The sequence below is a fragment of the Manis javanica genome, chromosome 8 (assembly GCF_040802235.1).
Source record: "Manis javanica isolate MJ-LG chromosome 8, MJ_LKY, whole genome shotgun sequence".
Taxonomy (NCBI): Eukaryota; Metazoa; Chordata; class Mammalia; order Pholidota; family Manidae; genus Manis; species Manis javanica.
Genome location: NC_133163.1, coordinates 53856440 through 53878892, shown reverse-complemented (window position 1 = coordinate 53878892; position 22453 = coordinate 53856440). Strand labels below are relative to the sequence as shown.

General features: G+C 45.1%; 1 protein-coding gene across 1 annotated transcript; it reads right to left on the bottom strand.

The window, feature by feature from the left end:
• Positions 1 to 1623: 1623 nt before the first annotated feature.
• Positions 1624 to 17066, bottom strand: LOC140850654 (uncharacterized). The gene is made up of 3 exons (XM_073241699.1): positions 16637 to 17066; positions 10014 to 11564; positions 1624 to 1681 (listed from the first exon to the last, which is right to left on the bottom strand). The coding sequence occupies exons 2-3, from the start codon at positions 11501 to 11503 to the stop codon at positions 1624 to 1626; spliced, it is 1548 nt and encodes a 515-aa protein (XP_073097800.1). The 5' UTR covers positions 11504 to 11564; positions 16637 to 17066.
• Positions 17067 to 22453: the final 5387 nt, after the last annotated feature.

Below are 22453 nucleotides of genomic sequence, written 5' to 3'. Positions count from 1 at the left end.
TATTTTATAACAACTGTTGATGTTTTTACAAATTTCACTTTGATGCCAGATATAATTAGTGATCAAATGTTTCAAGGTCAGGTCAAAAAAGAGAAATAACGAAAAGAAAAGAAGCTGTCATTGGCAAATGAAGGTCATCTTTACAGAAGCAGGAACGCCAGTTCATGTCCGGTCGAAAAATCTATGAGCCTCCCTGACAATACCGTACTGCCATCTAGAGGCATAGCAACTGCCTATGATATGCAGCACGGTTAAAACTGTTAAAACTGAAAATCTAAACAAATTCAAGTACAATTAAGGTAAAATGGAAAACATGAAATTCTAGAGTAATCTTTTCAAAGAACTCCTGCCTCAACAGGAAATAAAAATGGCTTTTGAATCAAAAATAAAGGTAACAGTGTTTTGAAATAAAGGATATACATTTTCCCAGAAATCTGAAATACAAGGGTGAGTGAATTAATTATGGAACCTGCGGCAGTATAAAGACCAAGATGTAAATGTGAAGAATAAATTGGGAGAGAAGACAATAAAAGAAAAATTTGTTGGAAAGACAAGTGTCAATAATAACTTGAATAACAAAAGATGGTCGAGATTTTGCAGTAAATGAAGTTTACTCAATTTTCAATAACAAGTAGCTAGATTGTTAAAATTATGAATCATTTCCATTTTAAAACACTATTTGTAAAAATGATATTTAATAGCATTTAATGTAAAACAAACTATAAACTATAACCTGGACTCCTGATCAGCCCAAAGAATGTATTTAAATACTGGAATTCATTGCCAGAAAGAATCATCCTTCTGGCCAGAGCTTAAGGCTCCACTCAACTGAAATACCTCCTGTATCAGAATTGAGAAGAGGTTTGGAACACAGAAAGTAAGGAAGTGTCACCTGAATGCCATTTGAGGTCACTCTGATCTCTGAAATGTATAAGAACTGTTTCAAAAACTCCAATACCAGGTCTAAAGGGAAGGCAAGTGCCTCCCTGAATTTCTGAGAATTCCTCGGGGCTCACAATTTCATAATTGCTTTGCACTTGATTTCCTGTTGAACTTTCTAACTCACTCAGATTTTGTCTCCCCAGTCATTCCTTGATTTGGAACTGGCCATTTCCTTAATTTCTTCAGAACCCCATTACTACTAGGGAAGAGTCACATTTAATCAAAGGTTTGGAAGACAAAGAACCACCGAGCTAAAAACTAACATTGATAGTAGGAAACCCTGTTGTTTAAAAGTATAATATGGGGAAAATTTCTGCTACTCCTTTGTGGCAGAAGCAGGTGCTGCCAGCTAGCTGTAATTTTAAATAACAATTTTTTAAATTCTGAATAGTAAGAGTCAATTGATTCAACTTCCTTCCTGACCCAAGAGCATATTAACCACCACTTTCTCCCCATGTTCCACTCCTTCATATAAAATATTGGAAAAATGTTATTTTACTCTTGTATAATGCCATGTTTTTTAAGTGTTATCATAGCCAAAAAAAAAGTGATTAGAAAAACTGTTAACCAGAAACTCTCTGTTAAGAGGCATGGGAAAATAGAGTGGTCAGTGATCATACAACATCAAGCATACCATGGAGACAATTACTCCTGGGCATTTCATACCTTTGTACACTCTACTCAACCCTTGATGTTGCTGTCTTTCTGCTTGTTTAACCTCTCAGCCACCACCATACAGCTGAGCAAGGAGCACAAAGAGTGTAAGAAAAAAATTTCCACAATAACAGATGCTGTTAAACTTCAATTGGTTATTCTAAGGTTGAGAAAGTAATATTGATTTAATGTAAATGATATTTAGTGAATAAAAAACTTTGTATGCTACTTCAGTTATTATACATATGTTCAGATTTTCCATATGGGGCCTGTGTATCTGTGACAAATCCCAAGGATGAAGAGTTTTTTTTTTTAAAGGTCAGCTAGGGGAAGGCGAGGAAGTGGGGAGGAGGGGTTTGCTATTTCTTAGAGCTTTAACTTCCAAATGAGTCTCTTTTTAAAATTCTTCCCGCCTTTTTGGTTAAATACAACTCACCTGGCATTTATATTACTTACAATCAGCTTAAGGCTTTGCAAAGGATTAAATGTTTTTTCCCTCCAAAATTGATGTGTTGAAATCCTAGCCCCTAATGTGATGGTATTAAGATGTAAGGCTTTTGGGAGATAATTAAGTCATGAAGATAGAGCCCACATTAATGAGATTAGTGCCCTTATAAAAGAGACCCCAAACAGCTACTTTGCCCCTCCTACATGTCAATAAAATGAAAAGGCAGTGTATGCAATAGAGGAAAATATTTGCAAACCATGTACCCAATCAAGGGCTAATTATCCATAATACACAAGGAACTCACACAACTCCAGAGCAAAAAAAAAACAATCTGATTTTTAAATGGGCAAAGATCCTAAATTGACATTTCTCCAAAGAAACATACAAAGGACCAACAGGTAAATGAAAAGGTGTTCAATCTCACTAATCAGCAGGGAAATGCAAGTCAAAAACCACAATGAGATGTCATCTCACACCTGTTAGGATGGCTATTATTAAAAGTCAAAAGAAAACTATTGGCAAGGATATGGAGAAGAGGGGCTCCTTATACACTGTAGGTAGAATGTAAATTGGTGCAGCCACTGTGGAGAACATTATTCACGTTCCTGAAAACTTAAAAATAGAACTACTATGGGACCCAGCAATCCCTCTTCTGGGCATATATCCAAAGGAAATGAATTCAGGATATTGAAGAGATACCTGCACTCCCATGTTCACTGCAGCATTATTCACAATAGCGAAGATATGAAAAAAATACTAAATGTCTGTCAACAGATGAATGCATGAAGAAAATGTGGTATTGGATGGCATATTTATATTACATTTTCTTTATCCACTCATCATACACATACAATGGAATATTATCCAGCCTTAAAAAAGAAGGAAATCTTGCCATTTGTGACAACATGGATGATGAATCTGGAGATGTTACGCTAAGTGAAATAAGCCAGGCAAAGAAAGACAAATACTGTATGATTTCACCTATATGTAGAATCTAAAAAAGTAGAACTCACAGAAACAAAGAGTAGAATGGTGGTCCCCAGTGATGGAGAGGTGTGGATGTTCATCAATACAAACTTACAGTTATGAGTAAGATGAGACCATATGTATAGCATGGTGAATACAGTTACTAACAATGTATTGCATACCTGTAATTTGCTAATAGAGTAGATTTTAGGTATTCTCACAACACACACACACACAAAATGGAAAATATGTGAGATGACAGATACATTAATTAGCTTGCTTGTGGTAATCATTTCACAATGTATACATATACCAAAACATCACATTGTATTCCTTAAATATATACATTCCTTAAATACATTATTTATCATTCAAACTTTAATAAAGCTGGAAAAAATATATATGACTTGTGAGGCTAGATCAATTCCCTTCCCCAGCAAAAAATTAAGAGTCTTCACAACTCTTCTGGTCATTTTAAATAATGGTGACATTTCTCCCTGATAGCAGATGCCTCTGAAGCCTGAGTCACAGTCCCTCGGCTTACCCCTGATTTCAGCAGTAACTTTGGGACATAGTTCTAATTGAGCTTAGAGTAACCCAGAAGTAACTGGACTAATAAAGTGATGCAACATCCTATTAAAGGCCAGCTGAGACACCAATTCAGGGATGATACTCTGCAAGATAGGGGTACTATCCTCCAGGATGCTGTACGTGCAATTCAATCAGTGGCCGTAACCCAGTAGCTGAATACATGGGTACAGAACCAAGGGGTGGATGTAGTACTGGCCTGTCTCTCCATCACTCCCAGTGACTCCACGTGCAGAATGTGTGCCTCCCATCCCACCATCTTGGACTCTCTCATTAGAGGTCTTAGTTCTCAGGGGGGGTTATTTCCACCAAGGGGACATGGCAAGGACTTCTCTGAAACTGAAACAAAAGTTGGCACATGATCACTTTGGGATCCTATGCCAGTGGCCCAGAAAGCAACAAAAAATATGGCTATGTTGCAGGGCAGTGAACTCTGATTATCATGAGGAACCAGGATTGCCATGTCATGGAAGGAGAGAGAAGTATACTGGTATCAGGATATCCACTTGGGTCTTGTGGTGCTTTCATGTCCAGTTATAACAGCAAACAGGCAATTGCAGCAATGAATATCTGATAAAAGCAAGGCAACCAAGGGCTCATACCCCTCAGGAACACGGGTCTGTCTGGATCACCCTTGCAGGCAAGCAAACTCACCCTCCAGAGTGCTGAGAAATGCTAGGCTCTGGAAAAGACTCTTACTCTGTAACCAATTGGGTGAGTCTCACTAGGCAATGTGCCTGGTGTATACAGTGCACAGGGGAAAGGCTATACCCTGTGCAAGATACAAGTCCATCAGTAGTCGCTCATCAAAGAACAGTCATTGGGTAGAAAGAGGGGGAGGGGGGAGAGAGACGGAGAGTAGAGAGGGAGATGAGAGCAGAGAACAAAAGCAGCCAATGTGTGGTGTGCTGAGATCCACACTCCTAAGAGCAAACAGCTGCTGGGCTGCGTATATCTCTGTCATGAGACCCTCTTCCTCGGAGTTACATGAAAAAACACCCGTGGCACCCTGTGACACAGCAAAGACCACAAGCCTGGGGTCCAGAAACCCAAAAAACAGTGCCACAGGAAGTCCCTAACCCTGGTGAGGCTCTCTGGAAAAATAAATTTATAAATATGAAGTTAGAGGACATTCCTCATCCTTAAATGTATCCATTGATCACACACACAGATACAAACACACAGACACACACATATACACAAGAAAGAAAGAGGCGAGGCGAGGCGAGGCAGAAAAGAAAAAAGGAAAAGAAGTGAAGTGAAGCCTGGATACAGGGGTAGGGGTGGGGGTGGAGGGGAAAAAACAAAAAAACTGAAACAAAGGTCTATGATTTGATCCAAATGGAAATACAAAGTTTATTGAAAATATTTATACAACAAAAGATAAAAGGGCACTGATTGGCTTCTGTGCTTATATAACATTAGGTTCTGAATTAACTCTAATATACGATGAAATGCACCAACTGGAAAACTTTCATGGACTTAATATTAGGGATTCACATCCTCCTCCAAGAAGATTCATTGAAACAAGACACCTCTATTCTCCTGGGGGAGTTAAATATAAAACAGGGGACAAGCAGGTGCCTCTTCTTGGTCATTGGAACTACTGCCTTGCCCATATTCCCCACAGCCACAGCAATGTCCTAAAATATACCATAGTGGGTATGGATGGTCTGACCCAGTGAGTAGTAAGTTAAAATTAAGTTGTTGGCACTCGACAAAATGGAATACAATGGACCTTCTCCCTCCTTTAAAAGATTTAGTATAGTCAATATAAATTAAAATATTCAGTGATTAAAATCCATTAAACAATATACTCATTTTGAGAAGGGTGGTTATCTTCACTGCTTCTTCATTAAGCAGCCCAATTTTGCCTATATTTGAACCCAAAAAGACTCATTGCTGCCTTATGGTGAATTATTACAACCTTAAATGCTGTGGCCCCACCCATCAAGGCTCCTATACCCAATATTACTGAAATTACTGACTGTACAATCAACTGACAAATATTTTGCTATTATAAATTTGACTAATATGTTCTATCCAGTGATTGTTTTAAGCCTCTCAGCTGCGGTTTGCCTTCACCTCCAAAGGGAAACAACACACCTTTACTCAGCTATTCACAGGATACCTCAGCAGCCTTAATGTCACACACAATCTTTGCAGGCAAGATCTTAACTACATCCAATTTTCTCTAGGATCACAGGTATAACATTACATTGATCACATCCTCCTCCAAGAAGATTCATTAGAAGCACTCATTTGAGACATACAATTACTTACAAAGGAGCTTAGAAAAGAGGATAAACTATTGCTCCACACATAATGCAAAGCCCCACTGCCTTCATTAAATTCCTAAAAAGTACTCAGAACCAAGGACTGCTCCATCCCTGACACTGTTAAGAAACAGCTATTGACCATCTCAATACCCACAATATTTTTTAGTTCTTTTTGGTTTCTGGAGACAATGTATTTCACACTTCCAAATTTTCTTAAGCCCATTTATAATATTACTTTCAAATCAGCCCACTTTGAACATCCCTCCAATAAATGGCTCTAGAAACTATCCAAATGGCAATACAACAAGCATTCTCATTAGTGCCCCCAGAGACCCTTTCACTATAGAAGCTCTAGCATCCTCCTCTAAAGCGTTCTGGAGTCTCTGGATCCACCCATGATAGCCATAAGTTGCCCGTGGGTTTCTAATGCAAGATACTGCTCTCTTAGGCCTGTACTATACACCATTAGATCAGCAATTGCTAGCCATACACTGGGCTCTTCTAGAAATAGAAGCCCTCAAAGGCTGCAAGCCCATGTCTCTCTGAGACCTAGCTGCTCATTATGGCTTGGGTCATGGAAGCAGTGCCCCACAGGCTTGGCAATGCTGTGGATGCCTACTGAATGGAAACAAACCTAGACCTTCTGGAATATTGTACTTGTAGAAGTGTGTGGTCCCCACTGACCTCAGTTTTTTGCCAGATGCCATAATGCTGGAGAAGGTCAAACCTCTCCCAGGCCCCTTGGCTACATGGAGAACCCCTTGGGATCAGTGAGTGAACAACAGTGGGCATTCATATGCTTTACAGTATTGCTTGGGCATAGGAAAGTGATCCCAGATGGAAGGACATAGAGTTTGATAGAAAAAAAAAAACAGTAAAAATAGTAAATATGTGAGTAAATCTAAATGGATATTGACCATACAGAGCAATAATGATAAAATAATAATACTTCATGGGGTTTCAAATATATGAAGGACTTAAAAATACCAGTAAAAATAGCACATAAAGTTAAGAGGGAATTAGTGTTTCAAGGTCCTAACATCATTTAGTGGGCAAGTAAAAGTATAAATTAACATTAGATTTAAATGAGTTAAAAACGCATGTTATAATTTCTAGGATAACTGTTAAGAGTAAAAGAACATCTACCTTCCAATCAAAAGAAAAGCTGGAATAACATAGTAAGTGCAAAACATGAAAGCAGAGAAAAGGGAACAGAGTAGAAGAACAAGCAGAAAGACAGAATGAAATGGTAAACTTAATGACGTAACAGTAATAATATTAAATGTGCATATTCATATTAAAAGACAAAACTAGATTGAATTAAAGAGGAAAAAAAGGAACTATGTGCTGCTTGTGAAATACTTATCTAAAATAAAAGATACAGAAAGGTCCAAAGCACAAAAGAACACCAAATATATACCATGCAAACACTAACAGAAAGGTGTCGTGTTACTATATTAACGTTTTTACAATTAGACTTTATTTAAAGCAAAAAGTATTACTAGAGACATAGAATGTCACTTTGTAATCTTAAAAGGTTCAATTCACAAGGAAGTTAAAACAATCTCAATTTATATACCCCTAACTCCCACCCTTTGTTAAGTTCCCATGGAAAATTTAAGTTCCAAATATGTAGAAATTACAGTCTCAAGAAAATTAGAGCCCTTAGTTCTCCCCTTTCAACCTCTTACTCTGCTCAGTGTTAGCCAGGGGATAAAACCTCAAAGGCTGGGCCGCCTTCTTCAGCCTCCGCTAATGGTCGTCCCCTAGAACACGTTGCTCTTTCAACGCCATCGAAGTTAAATTAATCCTAACCTCAACCCTCAGGTTTCTCATTTCTCAGCTTCAGTGTGTCAGTAAAACACACATGAATGTCAATGCCACTCCTCAACTCTTTTTGAAGTTTGAAACCAAATGTGTTAAGTATTCCAGCGGTATTTCCCAGACAACACAAAGTTCCCGCATTGCTGTCACCTACCATAGACCATAGTACAGATTTGGTGTTCCTGAGAGAAGGAGAATAGACAGCAAAAAGAAGGGGAAAAGTGGAAAATTCTCTGTGGTTGGTGTCTTACCAGGATGCTGGACAGTCCATGCTAAACATATGAAAACTACAGACTATGAAATTAAAGACCAGGCTTAAAGAAACCCAATTTGCTGGTCATCTGTGAGGTTCCCACTGTCTTATTTTATCCCTAGGCATCCAAAGAGAAGCAACATCTCTGCCAAGTGCTTCTGTCTTGCCAATGGGTTTCAGCCCCATGCAAATTCACTATGGATTCAATGTGACCAAAGAAATTGACAGCCAAACGTTATTTGTGGTGAAAGGGTTAATTGCCCGGCTTGTTCTCCTAGCGGTAGGTGGAACCCCAGCATCTCTGCCTCAGCCCAGAGCACTGGGCTGAGCTCTACACAGCTCAATGAAAGCTTATAGCCTAAAGGTGTGGAAGCTGTAGCCTAGCACCAGGCCAGTTACATTATCAGGTGGTTTAAGCTCAGTGAGAATCCTGGCCATAGGAACCCCAACTTCCCCACAGCTTCTCTCAAAACTTGTCTTCCTTGTGTTTTTAGTTTTTTTTTTCCATTCCTGAGGCCTTGGTTTATCTTCACTACTCCAGGGGCAGCATCCAAAATTAAAATCCAAATAAACAACATACGATTATTATTATCTTGTTACCATCTAGTTTCCCATACAGAAGGACCTGATCTTCCCTGGAAAACAAAACTTGTCCTTGCTGAAAGACCGGAGATACAAGGTGAGGAAGAGAACCAGCTAAAGCTACCAAATTGCAAAATACAGTCCCAAAAAGCCTGAGCCCCAAAGCTCTGCTCTTTTGAGGTTAGTTTTCCTAGGCCCCAGTGAGAGTTTGCCCTTCCCATGCACTCTGCTCATAGCATTTGAAGGTGTCTCTGCAAGTCTACAACCACCTAAAGAGGTTCTCTGGCTCAAGAAAATACTTCCCCACACACACCAAGATCAAATACCTGCTTGATCAGACTTCAGTCTCAGTCAAATCTGTTCTAATCCTACAACAAACCCTTTTCCCTGCCAAACTGACTACAGTGCAGGCCAGCAGTACCATGTGCTGCACCTGGGCTGCCACAGCTGAAGCCAGCTACTGCTGGCCACACACAAGCTGAAGTCTTCCCACATAGTGCTTGGACTCTAATGTCGCGTGCCCTGTCCTCGCCGGCAAGAACAGCACGCAACAACAGCAGGATTCTTCTGCAGAAAGCTTTATTCTTCAGCTCTTTGTGAAACAAATGAGTTGGGCAGGACCCAGAGGGGAAGGAGAGGCTTGCTTATATAGTTCTCATGCTCTGACCTGGTTGGTGCGGCTCCATATGCCTTATTAGCATAACCATTTGGTGGGTCTCATTGGTCCTTATGCCAAGGCGCAATTAGCATGTAGTTTAGTGGTGTGGGATGATTTGTCATTAGGAAGTTCGGGGCCTTCCGGCTGCCCTGCATGGGGCGCTATTTTCTGAGCGCGGCTGCCAACATCTCCCCCTTTTTTGTCTAACAGAAGCTCAAGGCGGAACTTGCCAGCAGAGGCGGAGACAGAGGCCTGACCTCCATCATACTTCCTGATGCCCCCTTTTTGGAGAGGGGTTCTGGGCATCTACCCCTATGCAGTCAGGCATGCCTCTCAGAGGGGTCCAAGACCTCTTGCAGTGCTTTGCCTCGCATCCTCTGGCTGGCGTTGGGACCGCTTGGTACAAAGGGTTTGGACCCTTTTTCTCAACCCTCTTGCACCATGAGCTTCTTAAAGAAAGCTGTGATTAAGCATTGAGGTACTCGGGCTTGGTGCAGTGCCACATGGGCTCAGGGTGCAAGAGCTACCTCAAGCTAAAGCCGAGCTTCCTTCTTAAGCATGTTGAGCCACACTTGGGGAGAGGCGCCAACGTCTATCGCCATTAGGGCTTGAGCAAGGATCACCTTGTCCTGCTTATGTTGGTTGCGGAGTCTGCATAACAACCAGAGTAAGAGCATGAGACCTCCAAGCAGGAACACGCCCATCCCAGCCATGCCCGCCCACTCCTTGACGTGGGAGAGAGCTCTGAGGAACCAGGAAGAGAGTCCTTCCGCTACGGAGATATCTAGACGGGTGGAGTTGATGTGGATAATTTCTCGCCGCAGCTCTTCTAGTGTCCCATCGAAGTCTTGGGACCAGTTTCCTGAAAGATACTGGGACAGGTCTCGTGACAGATTAGCTGCCCGTGTAAAATTTTTATATTGAATGCTAGTGATGCAGAGGGCACGATATTTCCGCTCACATCCCAATTGGGCCATTTGCCAGAGCACCTCTATTTGTTCCTCCACGAGATCTATGCGTTGATTGAGGATCATTATTCCTCCTTTCAGTTTGCCATCAAGTGTGGACTGTTGGTCCAGGGCAGAAGCTACTGAGGCTGCAAGGTTATTGAGCTCTGTAGCCGATTTGATGGAGGTGTCTAAAGCTATACCAGCGGCGGTGGCTGCGACCGCGGTCGCGGAGATCAGGAGCACTATGGCGGCTGTAACACCGAAATCGCGCCTTTCTCGAAACAGAGTCATGGTGTTAGGGGCGTCTACGGGAACAGGGACCCAACGGGGGATGCGGACTACCAAAGCATTGGTAAAGTTACGCGCATCCCAACACTGAGACAGAAAGCAGGTTTCATTGGAGCAGGAGTCAAAGCTACTATTGGATAAGATAAACAGAAATGGGGGGTATACGCATACTGGAGAAGGTGGAAAAAGGGAATTAGGTGACTCTGGACCTGATTTTGCTGAACACGTGTAGTTCTCGTTGTTATGGGTCATGATCATGTTCCAGTGTGCGCGCGTGTGGTTATTCTCGCACCAAAAGGTGATATTTTTTACACCGATTCCCCCACCCTGGAGGGCGGAAAAGGGGGAGAGGTCGGTACACGAGCCATTGACTCCACACAGCATCCATTTATGGAAGGGGTTCATGCTCAGCTGCTGACGAAACTCGCCTTCGAGCACCTTTACTGGCCACCAAGCCTCATTGGCTGGCCGTCCCTCCATATCTGGGGAGATGGTAAACTCCTGCCTCTCAGTTGCCCACGTTACTACAGTTGACTGACAGTCAGTCCAGGGCCACAGCTCTCCCTCATAGTCGCCCACACAATGGGAGGCATATTTGGGTTGACGAGGCCTGTCGGTGGAATTGTTCCTGGGAGAGTGTACAAATGTGCCATTGATCCAGAGAACCATCTGGTGGATAGTCATGTTCTTATAGGACGGGCTCCCTTCCTTATTAGGCCCTTCAAATTTAGCTGACATAACGGGGAGGCTACTGGCCTCTAGAATTATGTCACTGAACCATCCGTATTTCCTCCGTTTCAGGGAGATACAGCCAGCTAGATTCTGAGTGGTGAAGCATAATGACCCATTAGTTACGAAGGATCGGTTTTCTCCCAGGGGAGCTACTAGGGTGTCTTTAACTAGGTAGGGCAAGTTCATACTAGAGTTGGTGGTGAAAAAGCGGGGAAAAACGGCTGCATTGAAATGGACAGGCATAGGCTTAGGAAAGGCAGACAGGATTCCCCATCTCAATACTCCCTGAGTCGGGGTCTCCAGTGTCAGGAGCAGGGTCAGGAGGTACAGCGAAGTCATCTCCTTTGTTTAGGACTTTCTTCGTTAGGCGCTCCGGGATCCAGAAGGGATTTTCTTCACCCTGGGGGAAAACACACACAGCTCCCCTGGATCTGATTATGATTGGATCCGGGCCCTTCCATTGGTTAGATAACACGTCCTTCCATTTTACTAGTTCTTGTGGGTCTTTTGGCCACTGATTATGGCGATCCGCTGCTGTATGGCTTTGAGCATCCAGATTCAAAAAATTTATAGTGAAAAGTGCTAGGGCTATGGCAGTTTTTGGTGTGGGGGGTATATCTTCAATTCCCCCTTTTTGTTTAAGTAAATAGGATTTGAGCGTGCGGTTCGCGCGTTCCACAATCTCTTGACCCTGTGGGTTGTAGGGAAGGCCAGTGATATGTTTTATCCCCATGTGATGACAAAATTGAGCAAATTTTGTAGAGGTATAGGCTGGGCCATTGTCTGTTTTCAGAATCTGTGGTAACCCCCATGCGCTCCAAGCTTCAAGGCAGTGCTGGATGACATGGGAAGCTTTCTCTCCTGACAATGGGGAGGCAAAGATGACTCCTGAACAAGTATCCACGGATACATGTACATATTTCAGTTTCCCAAAAGACGAAATATGCGTCACATCCATTTGCTAAACTTGTAAAGGCTTAATACCTCTGGGGTTGATCCCAACATGAGGTGTGGGAAGGAAGCTGCAGCAATGTTGGCAGCTAAGGACAATGTTCCTAGCTTCGGCCCTGGTTATGCTAAACCGCTTGCGCAGTGTTTCGGCAGTGACATGAAATTGTGTATGGAATTTTGAAGCTGTGGTGATAGGGTCTAGCAGGGGAAAAGCTATATTTCTGGTTGCGAGGTCTGCCAGGTGGTTGCCGTGGGTCATAGGCCCGGGAAGGCCTGAATGTGCTCTGATATGAGTTATATACAAAGGAGATTGCCTATGAAGTAGTGCTGATTGTATCTGTTTGAACAAAGTGGCTACTGGGCTGGACGCTTTGATTAGCCCGGCCACTTCTAGAGATTTGACTGCATTAACTACATAACAGGAGTCAGACACAATATTTAAAGGTTCAGGAAAGATTTGTAGGACCTCTAAGACTATGCGACATTCCACTATTTGTGGAGTGTCAGGCGTGTAGCCTTTTGTCACAACTTTGCCATCATGGACATAGGCACCTGTGCCTGTCTTAGACCCGTCCGTGTAAACTGTTTTTCCATGAGGCAGCGGGGTTAGGCTAGTGACCCGAGGAAATACTAGGAGATGATTTTTGGCGAAGTTGATGAGGGGATGTTTAGGGAAATGATTATCAAAGGTTCCTGAGAAACTGTAAGCAAGTATGGCCCAATCATCATTCATAGCACATAATACTTGTATCTGTTCTACGCTGTAAGGGGTTATAATTTTAGCTGGAGCCTCTCCGAAATGTGTCATGGAGGTTTTTACTCCTCTCAAAGCAAGTTTGGCCACGGCTGCTGGATAGTACTCTATTGTCCTAGCCTGAGAGGCTTGGGGATGAATCCAGATCAGTGGGCCGTGCTGCCATAAGACTGCTGTTGGCAGCTCTGGGGTGGGAAGGACACACAACTCAAAGGGTTCATTCGATTGCACTCTATTTAATTGTGCTGTCATCAAAGCCTGTTCTACTTTGCGAATGGCTTGTAATGCCTCAGGTGTGAGGGAGCGCGGTGACGTTAGTTGTGGGTCTCTTTCTAGGGTTTTAAATAGTGGAGTCAATTCAGTGGTGGGTATCTTTAAGTATGGGCGCAACCAATTAATATCCCCTAGGAGTTTTTGGAAGTCATTCAAATTTCGCAATTGATTATGTCTTATCTCAAGCTTTTGGGGGCAAATTACATCTGTGTAAATGGTTGCTCCTAGGAATTTGCTAACACTAGATTTTTGGACCTTCTCGCTTGCTATATTCAGTCTCCAATTTTCTAGGGATCTAGTGAGATCTATATATGCTTCTTCTATTTCCGCTGGTTGTGGGGAGCAAAGAAGGATGTCATCCATGTAATGGATGATCTTTAGCGTGGGATAGGTCTTACGAATTGGGTCTAGCGCTCGCTGAACGTACAGTTGACATATGGTGGGGCTATTTGCCATTCCTTGAGGGAGGACCTTCCACTGAAATCTGGCATCGGGTTGTTCATGGTTAATAGCTGGCAAAGTAAAAGCAAATCTTTCCCTGTCCTTGGAGCTTAGAGGTATAGAAAAGAAACAATCTTTAATATCTATTATGAGCACTTTCCATTCTTTGGGTAAGGCAGAGAGGAGTGGCAGTCCCCGTTGTACGGGTCCAAGCATTCTCATTTGAGCATTTACTGCTCTCAGATCATGAAGCAACCTCCATGATCCTGACTTTTTCTTGATTACAAATATGGGTGTGTTCCATGGGGACACAGAGGGTTCTAGGTGTCCCACTTGGAGCTGCTCTTGCACTAAGCAATGAGCTGCTTCTAATTTTTCAGAGGATAGGGGCCACTGAGGAACCCATACGGCCTCCTCTGTGAGCCAAGGTATGGGCATGGCATCTTCAATGGCCCCTATGAAAAACCCAGGCCGTGACGGTCATTCTTTACTTTGGGCAGGATGGGCTCTATGTGTCCCTGTTGGTGTTTCCCCAGCCCCTTGCCAGGGATGTATCTCATGTCCATCATCATGCCTTGGGCGGGGGTGGAGTATTCATTAATGAGTTTGAGGCCTAAGTCTCTCATGACATCTCTCCCCCATAAATTGACCGGTAGAGGGAGTACATAAGGGGTGACTGTACCCTCTTGTCCTTCAGGGGCTCGCCATTTCAATGGTTTGGCACTAATTGAAGGGCTTGACTCATATCCTAAACCTTGTAATGAATGTGAGGATTGGGTCACAGGCCACTTGGAGGGCCACCAGGTTGCAGAGATAATACTTTTATCTGCTCTAGTGTCTAGGATTTCCTCAAAGCTCTTTCCCTCTATTTGAAGAGTTAATTTTGGTCTGTCTGCTAAATCTAATACTATGAAGGCTGAATCCCAGTCAGAGGAGCTGAAGCCCCTTTCTCCCCTCTCCGTGTTGGTAGCAGGATAATTGGCGTGGAGACTAGGTAAAACTAAGAGCTGGGCTATGCGGTCTCCCGGGGATATAGGATAGATTCCTCTGGGAGCCGAACACATGATTTTTACCTGTCCTTCATAATCTTGATCTATAACTCTGGGATGAACTACCAGGCCTTTCAATGCAGCAGAAAAGCGCCCTAGGAGTAACTCAATGGTATTTGGTGGTAGGAGTCCTTTAAAGTCTGAAGGGATAGGCTGAACTCCCATCTGTGGAGTCAACACTATTCTGGTGGTGGCACGGATGTCCAATCTCGCGGAACCTGAAGTGGCTCTCCTTGGGGGGCCTGGTTGTTCCCGAATGACACTTGCGTGCTGGTTGCCCCATATATTTGCGGGCCCTGGTGACGGGGGCCCCTCTGGGCGTTTTTTGGCAACTCTAAGGGTTTCCCTTCTATATCTTTAATAGACCGGCACTCATTAGCCCAATGCCTGCCTTTCTTACACTTAGGGCACAATTCAGGGGTCTTTTGGGTTGTTTGTTCTGAAGCTGGGCTCCTACACTCTCTCTTTATATGTCCTAATTTCCCGCATTGAAAGCATTTGATACTTCTGTTAGTGATCTTGGCTTGTTTGTGGCTCTGTAATATGGCTGCGGCTAGGCCCGCATTGGTGAGTGGCCCTCCTGTTTCTCTACAGGCTTTCAACCAGGCATGTATCCCTTTTTGTTTCCAGGGTGTTATCGCCTGTCTGCATTCCTTGGTACATTGTTCAAACACTAATTGCTCCACTAGGGGCATTGCTTGTTCCTGATCTCCAAATATTCTGCCTGCGGCCTCTATCATACGAGCGACAAAGTCAGAAAATGGCTCGCTCAGCCCCTGAATAATTTTTGTCAAATTGCCTGATACTTCTCCTTTGTTGGTGAGGGCTTTCCATGCCTTGGCGGCGCACGTGTTTATTTGTGCATATACCTGTAAGGGGAAGGCGGTCTGGTCGGCTACCCACTGTCCTTGGCCTGTCAGCATATCATATGACCATGCAGGCTGTCCTTCGGCCGCGTTTGCGCGTGCCTGGGTCATGCTGATATCATGCCACAATGCCTTCCATTCTATGTATTGCCCCATACTAGAAAGGCATGCCTTAGTTACATATTGCCAGTCTGCGGGTGTCATGGCTGTCTCTGTTAATCTCTCAACTTGTGCTATGGTATAGTTAGCACTGACTCCATAAGCCCGAACGGATTCTGCTAACTCCTTAACTTGTTTATGGCTCAGGGGCTGGTGAGAGCGTACGCCATTATCCTCAAATACAGGAAACATTTGTCTAATTGCCTGAAGAGTATCTGGGTGGCAAAAGGAGAGTGCGCCACTCACGTAAGGTGGCGGGGCAACGGGCGTCGGGGGACACCCTGCTTTCATTTTTTCCTTGGTCCGCTTTTCAACTTTGCTGGTTCCCTTACTTCTACACTCTGCGGTTTTATTTTCTTCCCCTTCCTCTGCGGACGTTAATTCCTCCTCAGATTCCCTATTGGAGAGTTGGAGGTCCCTCAACTCTTTCCAGGGGTATTTACTATTTTCTCCGAGGCGATTGTCACTCGCTTCTCGGGGCTCTTTCGCTTTTGCCCTAGGTGGGCTTTCTCCCTCACTCTGAGGTTTCTTTACCTTCGTTTTTGTGGCCTTTTTTCGGCCGCGCGCGCTCTCTGTTTCCCGTTCCGTTTCTGACATGCTCTCTTGGATATCTGTCAATGCTCTCTGACCTTCTTTTATTACCTTTTCACATCTCTCATCTTGCAGACAAGCTCTAATCAGTTTCCAGAGGGGCCTGGTGCCTCCCCTCAGGCTACCCTCCTCCTCCTCTCTATCAAGATCTTTCCCCAGTTTGTCCCAGCTCGGGATTGAGAGGGACCCTGAACAAATGAACCAGGGGGCCACACGGTCTATCTCCTTCACAAAAGATCCTAAGACTTTGCTGGAGACCTTCAAGTTTCGCTCTTTGAGAGCTGTCTGCAGCGCCGTGACTAATGACGGTGCATTCCCCATGGTGCCTCCTTATTTACAGAGAACCATCAACCATCATCCTAAAAAGCAGGGGCCTCTCGGAACTTACCCCTCCGGGCTTTCTTCTGACCTGCAGTTCTGAATCCTCTCCAGATGTCTGAAGGGTCCTCCCTGTGCCGGTGATGTTCTGGTTCCCGGGATTCGGCACCACTTGTCGCGTGCCCTGTCCTCGCCGGCAAGAACAGCACGCAACAACAGCAGGATTCTTCTGCAGAAAGCTTTATTCTTCAGCTCTTTGTGAAACAAATGAGTTGGGCAGGACCCAGAGGGGAAGGAGAGGCTTGCTTATATAGTTCTCATGCTCTGACCTGGTTGGTGCGGCTCCATATGCCTTATTAGCATAACCATTTGGTGGGTCTCATTGGTCCTTATGCCAAGGCGCAATTAGCATGTAGTTTAGTGGTGTGGGATGATTTGTCATTAGGAAGTTCGGGGCCTTCCGGCTGCCCTGCATGGGGCGCTATTTTCTGAGCGCGGCTGCCAACACTCTAAATTTCAGGCTCTCTCTTTAGACTCAGCTGCATAGTGAACAGCAATATTTAGGAATGTAAGGTGAGGTTTGGATGTCAGTAGGCTGGTGTTAAGCTCAGATCCTGCCCTACCACTCACCTTTCCTGACTGCCCAGTTACCAACCAAGAAAGCTCTAGTTAGAAACAGTAAGCAGCAGGGAAATTACCACTTTATTAAGAGCCAAGCCAGCACCCAATCATTCCCAAGGCCGAGGTCTGCAGAAACTGGATTGGAAAAAGTGGCTTAGTCCTGAAGTCTTCCCATCTCTTGCCCCCAAGTCAAAATGGCAAGGTCCTTAAAGAAAAGACTCTACATTATGGAACCACCAGTTGCAGACATGGAAGTGGGGGAAAAGAGAGACCAACAGACAGACAATCTTGTCCAGAGAGCTCAACAATTCAAGAGACAAAAGAAGGTGATGATGCCTGGCCTGCTCTAAAAGGACAGGACCTGCTTGGGTGTGCCAACCACATGAGGGTAGGAAGAACAAATAGCACAGCCGCCTAGGTATTAACATTTGAGGCATAGCACCCTTCCCACCAGTAATGCACAGCCCACTAAATATCCTGGGCCCTAGCTAACCAGATTATCAACTTTTCCTCCTTTAGAGAGGGGACACTAAGTGAGGGATGAACAGAGGGCAGTAGTATAGGAAAACAGATTTATACAAACACAGACACATACTGGTGTCTTGCCAATGGGTTTCAGCCCTGGGCAAGTTCGCGATGGATTCAATGTGACCAAAGAAAACGACAGCAAAACGTTCTTGGGGTGAAAGGGTTATACCTAACTTTATTTCTAGGAGGCAGGTCAGTCACTAAAATCCTGTTCACTCACAGCGAGTCTGCATGCAGCAAGCCAGTTGCTGCCTCTGGGCCCCTCTGTCTACACAGCCATCCTCTGGGCGCCTCTGTCCACACAGCCATCCCACCCAGCCGTTCTCTGGGCCTCTCTGCACAGTCATCCTGCAAAGACATCCCGCACAGCCATCCTCTGGACCTCTGTCCTTGGTGCTGCCACCATTCAGCCACCTCTGCTCTGCTCTCCTGCAGCCTTGCAGCCCTGCCACTGTGTCATGCCCAGAACACAGGGTGGAGCTCTTTATATAGAGTTAACAGCCATGTAATGCCCACAGGTGTGTAGTGAGCTAGTCAACCAGGGCCAGGTGGAATCCTGGCCACAGGAACTCTCATTCTATCCACAACCTGCCACCCATAAACACATTCATATACTGGGTATCTGTGGGGAAGTTGGGGTTCCTATGGCTAGGATCCTCCCAGAACCCAGAACTTAAACCACCTGATGATGTAACTGGTCTGTTGCTAGGCTACCACTTCCACACCTTTAGGTAATAAGCTATTATTGTGTTATATAGAGAGCTTGGCCCAGTGCTCTGGGTGGAGGCAGAGATGATAGTGTTCAAGCTACCACAGAGAGAACAAGCCGGTAATAAACCCTTTCACCCCAAAGAACATTTTGCTATTTGTTTGGTCACATTGAATCCATAGCGAACTTGCCTGGGGTTGAAACCCATTGGCAAGACATTTGGTAAAAGTCAGCAGGGTTCATTGTTGACCAAGGAAAAAGACAGGCTGCTCTTATGAGAGGGGTGCATCAGCAGGCTGCCCCTGTGAATGGCGAGACAGTGGATTGTCCCCCAATGGGTATGTGGTCTGAGGTGGCTTACCTCCTAGAGGACTGGGCCCCACCCCAGGACTGGAGGCAAGTGGAGGTGACACCTGAGGCTGTAGGGGTGGCCCTTGGTATAGTAAGCAGATCCTTTGAGAAGCAGAGTGCCCGGGAGGCAGCAGGGACTGTGGGTTGGCTGCTTCTCACAGTATTAAAAAGGTCTACAGAAGAGACCCAAGAAATGGCGGCACAAGAACGCAAGCTACAAACTTCTGTGGATTCCCTGAAGAAAGAGATGGCATTGATAAAAAAGGAGGCAGCACGAGGGCACCAGCAGCAAGGTGCCACTGGAGATGAGACGGCACCACTGCCAGGTGTTCTGAAGGAGGAAGAGGCCATCAAGGAAATAGATGAGCTCCTGAGGGAAGCACAGGTGGAGGTGGTCTGAGAACATCAGCTGTGAAGCATTGAGCTGAGCATAAGAGACCTTCTGAAGACAGAGCTGGCATTGTTGCGAGGCACTGTAGCAGAGGAGGCACTTGCAGGAGGGGAGAGAAAGGTGCCATCAGTACCAGAAATGGAGGAGCTGGAGAAGGATGAATGAGTGATGCTGGAGGCACTGGCCCCTCCTGTATTGAAAGGACACCCAGTGGTTGTAAAGAAAAGAAAGACTCAGCAGCTGAAAGTTCCCCAAGGAGAGGAGCAGCCCTCTCCCCAGGTCGTGGAGCACTCTATGGTCCACCCCTATTCTCAGGCTGAGCTGGTGACTGTGGGAGTTAGGAGTGGATGGAATTGTTCTGTTGGGATCAGAGATGGGAAAGCTGTCTTCCCTGACAGTGCAGCCTGCCTTGAAGCAGCGATTACAAAATGCACAATCAGACCCCAGAGAATCACTCCCTCCTCGATTGGCTTATGGCTACACTTCGTGCTGTGTGGCCCAATCTGGGTGATCTGCCATCCTCTCCTGTTAGATGGCAGACATATGCTGAGCTCCAATAGGTGCTATGAGAGCTTGGCATAAGAAATGCCATCTATAGTCCAGAGAATGATGGCCCAGATGAAGAGATTTTCACTACTAGGATGAGAAATATTGTACTTCAAATGGTTCCTACATCCCTCTTTGGGTCTCTAGTGGCCATTCTTTCCCCTCACTTAGGGCAGCCTATAAACGAGGTGACACGTACAGTAGCAGACTTAGGAGAGGCAGAAGCAACGAGAATCTGGGAAGAAATAAGATCTATTATTCACATGAAGACTTTACAGGGCCCCATAAAGGTTACAAGGACCCAAGTATGAGTTGATTTAATATGGGCAGGAGCAGATGGAAGGAAATTACAGGGAAAGTCCAATAGGATCTTACTAGAGCTATGGCAGCAGCTGAAAACAGAGCAGCAGTTCCAGCCATTAAGACCAAAGAGGCAGAGGTCAGAGACAGAGCCACGAGTCCAGCCTGTGTGTTTGCAAGACTTCCTGCTGGGGAACAAGCCAACCTCACTTGAGCCCACACAGGAAGGTGATTGGGGCACATGGTTTCCCTGAGGGGAAGGTCAAGGTATCTTCTCTGAGTGACCAGGAGATAACCAGAGGCCACATGTTGAAATAGCTATCCATTGGTCCCCAGTAAACATACAACATGTCCTGGCTCTGGTGGACACAGGGGCTGAATGTTCACTGATTCATGGTAACCCTGAGTGGTTCCTGGGGACCCCCACTATCATAGATGGATATGGGGGAAGGCTATCAGAGCGAAAAAAGCCCAAATCCCTTTGGGAATAGGGCGTCTACCCCCAAAAGAGTATACTGTTTATGTATCTCCTATATCTGAGTATATTTAGGGGATTGATATCCTGCAGGGTCTATGGTTGCAGATCACTGTAGGTGAGTTCAGACTGAGAGTACGTGTGGTGAAGGCAGTTCTGAGGGGACATGCTAGGCACCCACCCACATCTTTGCCTGTGCCTTGGTGGGTGACTAATACCAAACAATACAAACTGCCTGGAGGGCATAAAGAGATTGCAGAAACTCTCCGGGAGCTGAAAAAGGTGGGTATTATAAAGCCCCCCATAGTCCTTTCAATTCCCCAGTGTGGCCTGTGAAAAAGCCAGATGGCTCCTGGTGTATGACTGTGGATTACAGAGAACTGAATAAAGTCATATCCCCTATGTATGCTGCTATCCCCTCTACTGCAGGCCTGATGGATACCCTCAGCCAGGAACTAGGAACATACCATTATGTGGTAGATTTTGCTAATGCCTTCTTTTGCATTGACATCGAGCAGGAAAGTCAGGAACAGTTTGCCTTCATGTGGGAAGGACGGCAATGGACTTTCACCATCCTTCCACAGGGATACCTCCACAGCCCCACCATCTGTCATGGACTTGTAGCCCAGGACTTGGCTACCTGGGAGAAACGGTCAATGGTGCAGCTTTACCATTATATTGATGATGTCATGCTCACGTCCAATTCTCTTTCAGATCTAGAAGGTACAGCACCTAGACTGCTGCAACATTTACAGGAGAAAGGATGGGCTGTGAACAGCACCAAGGTTCAGGGACTTGGTTTGTCTGTTAAATTCTTGGGGGTCGTATGGTGGGGTAAGACCAAAGTTATACCAGAAGCAGTTATAGACAAAGTCCAGGCCTTTCCTACCCACACAACTGTAGCATTGCTACAGGAGTTTCTGGGTCTTCTAGGCTACTGAAGAGTGTTTATCCCACACCTGGCACAAATTCTGAAGCCCTTATACCAGTTGGTATGAAAGGGCATCAGGTGGGACTGGGATGAGACATGTGCATCTGCCTTTACTACAGAAAAATGGGTAGTCAAGGCCATGCAGGCCTTGAGTGTGATAGACCCATCAAGGCCCTGTGAGCTGAATGCTTATTTCCCTGAAGATGGTTATGGCTGGGGTCTCTGGCAGCGGCGTGAATGAACTCGCCAACCTATTGGATTCTGGTCACAACTCTGGAAGGGATCAGAGGTATGATACACTGATATAAAAACAACTGGCTGCCATGTATCACGCCTTGCTGGCTACAGAACCCATCATTGGAATGGCCCTGATAAAGGTAATAACCACCTATCCCATCTTGGGGTGGGTACGAGACTGGACCCAAAAGCCAAGGAGTAGTGTAGCATAAACACCCACACAAACCAAGTGGGGTGCTTACCTACAGCAGCATAGTGCCCTCTCTAGTAGCCCCTTGAGTGAAGAACTCCAAAGCTTGTTGGGGCCAGTGACATATACTAGTAAAAAGCAGGAAGAACTTGCTTTTGAACCATTAGCAGCAGAGAGTCCCTATCATGAGGGAAGAGCCCCTATACTGGAAGATGCATGGTACACAGATGGCTCCAGCTATGGGAAGCCCCCAAAATGGAGGGCCATAGCTTTCCATCCTAAGACTGAGACAATATGGATGGAAGATGGTAAGGGGAAGAGCAGCCAATTGACAGAGTTGCAGGCTGTGTGTCTTGCCATCATCCAGGAGCCCTCCCCTATAGCTGGGCTGTCTATCAGGGCTTGACCCTGTGGCTACCAACCTGGTACCATGCCAACTGGCTGGTTGGTCACCAACCCCTTTGGGGGCAAGAATTGTAGCAAGAGTTAATGGGCCTGTGGTCAGACTAAAATAATTACAGTATACCATGTGAAAGGTCATTTGCTTCTGGTATCCCCAGGAAATGATGAAGCAGATAAATTGGCCCAGATACATTGGTTAGAAGGAA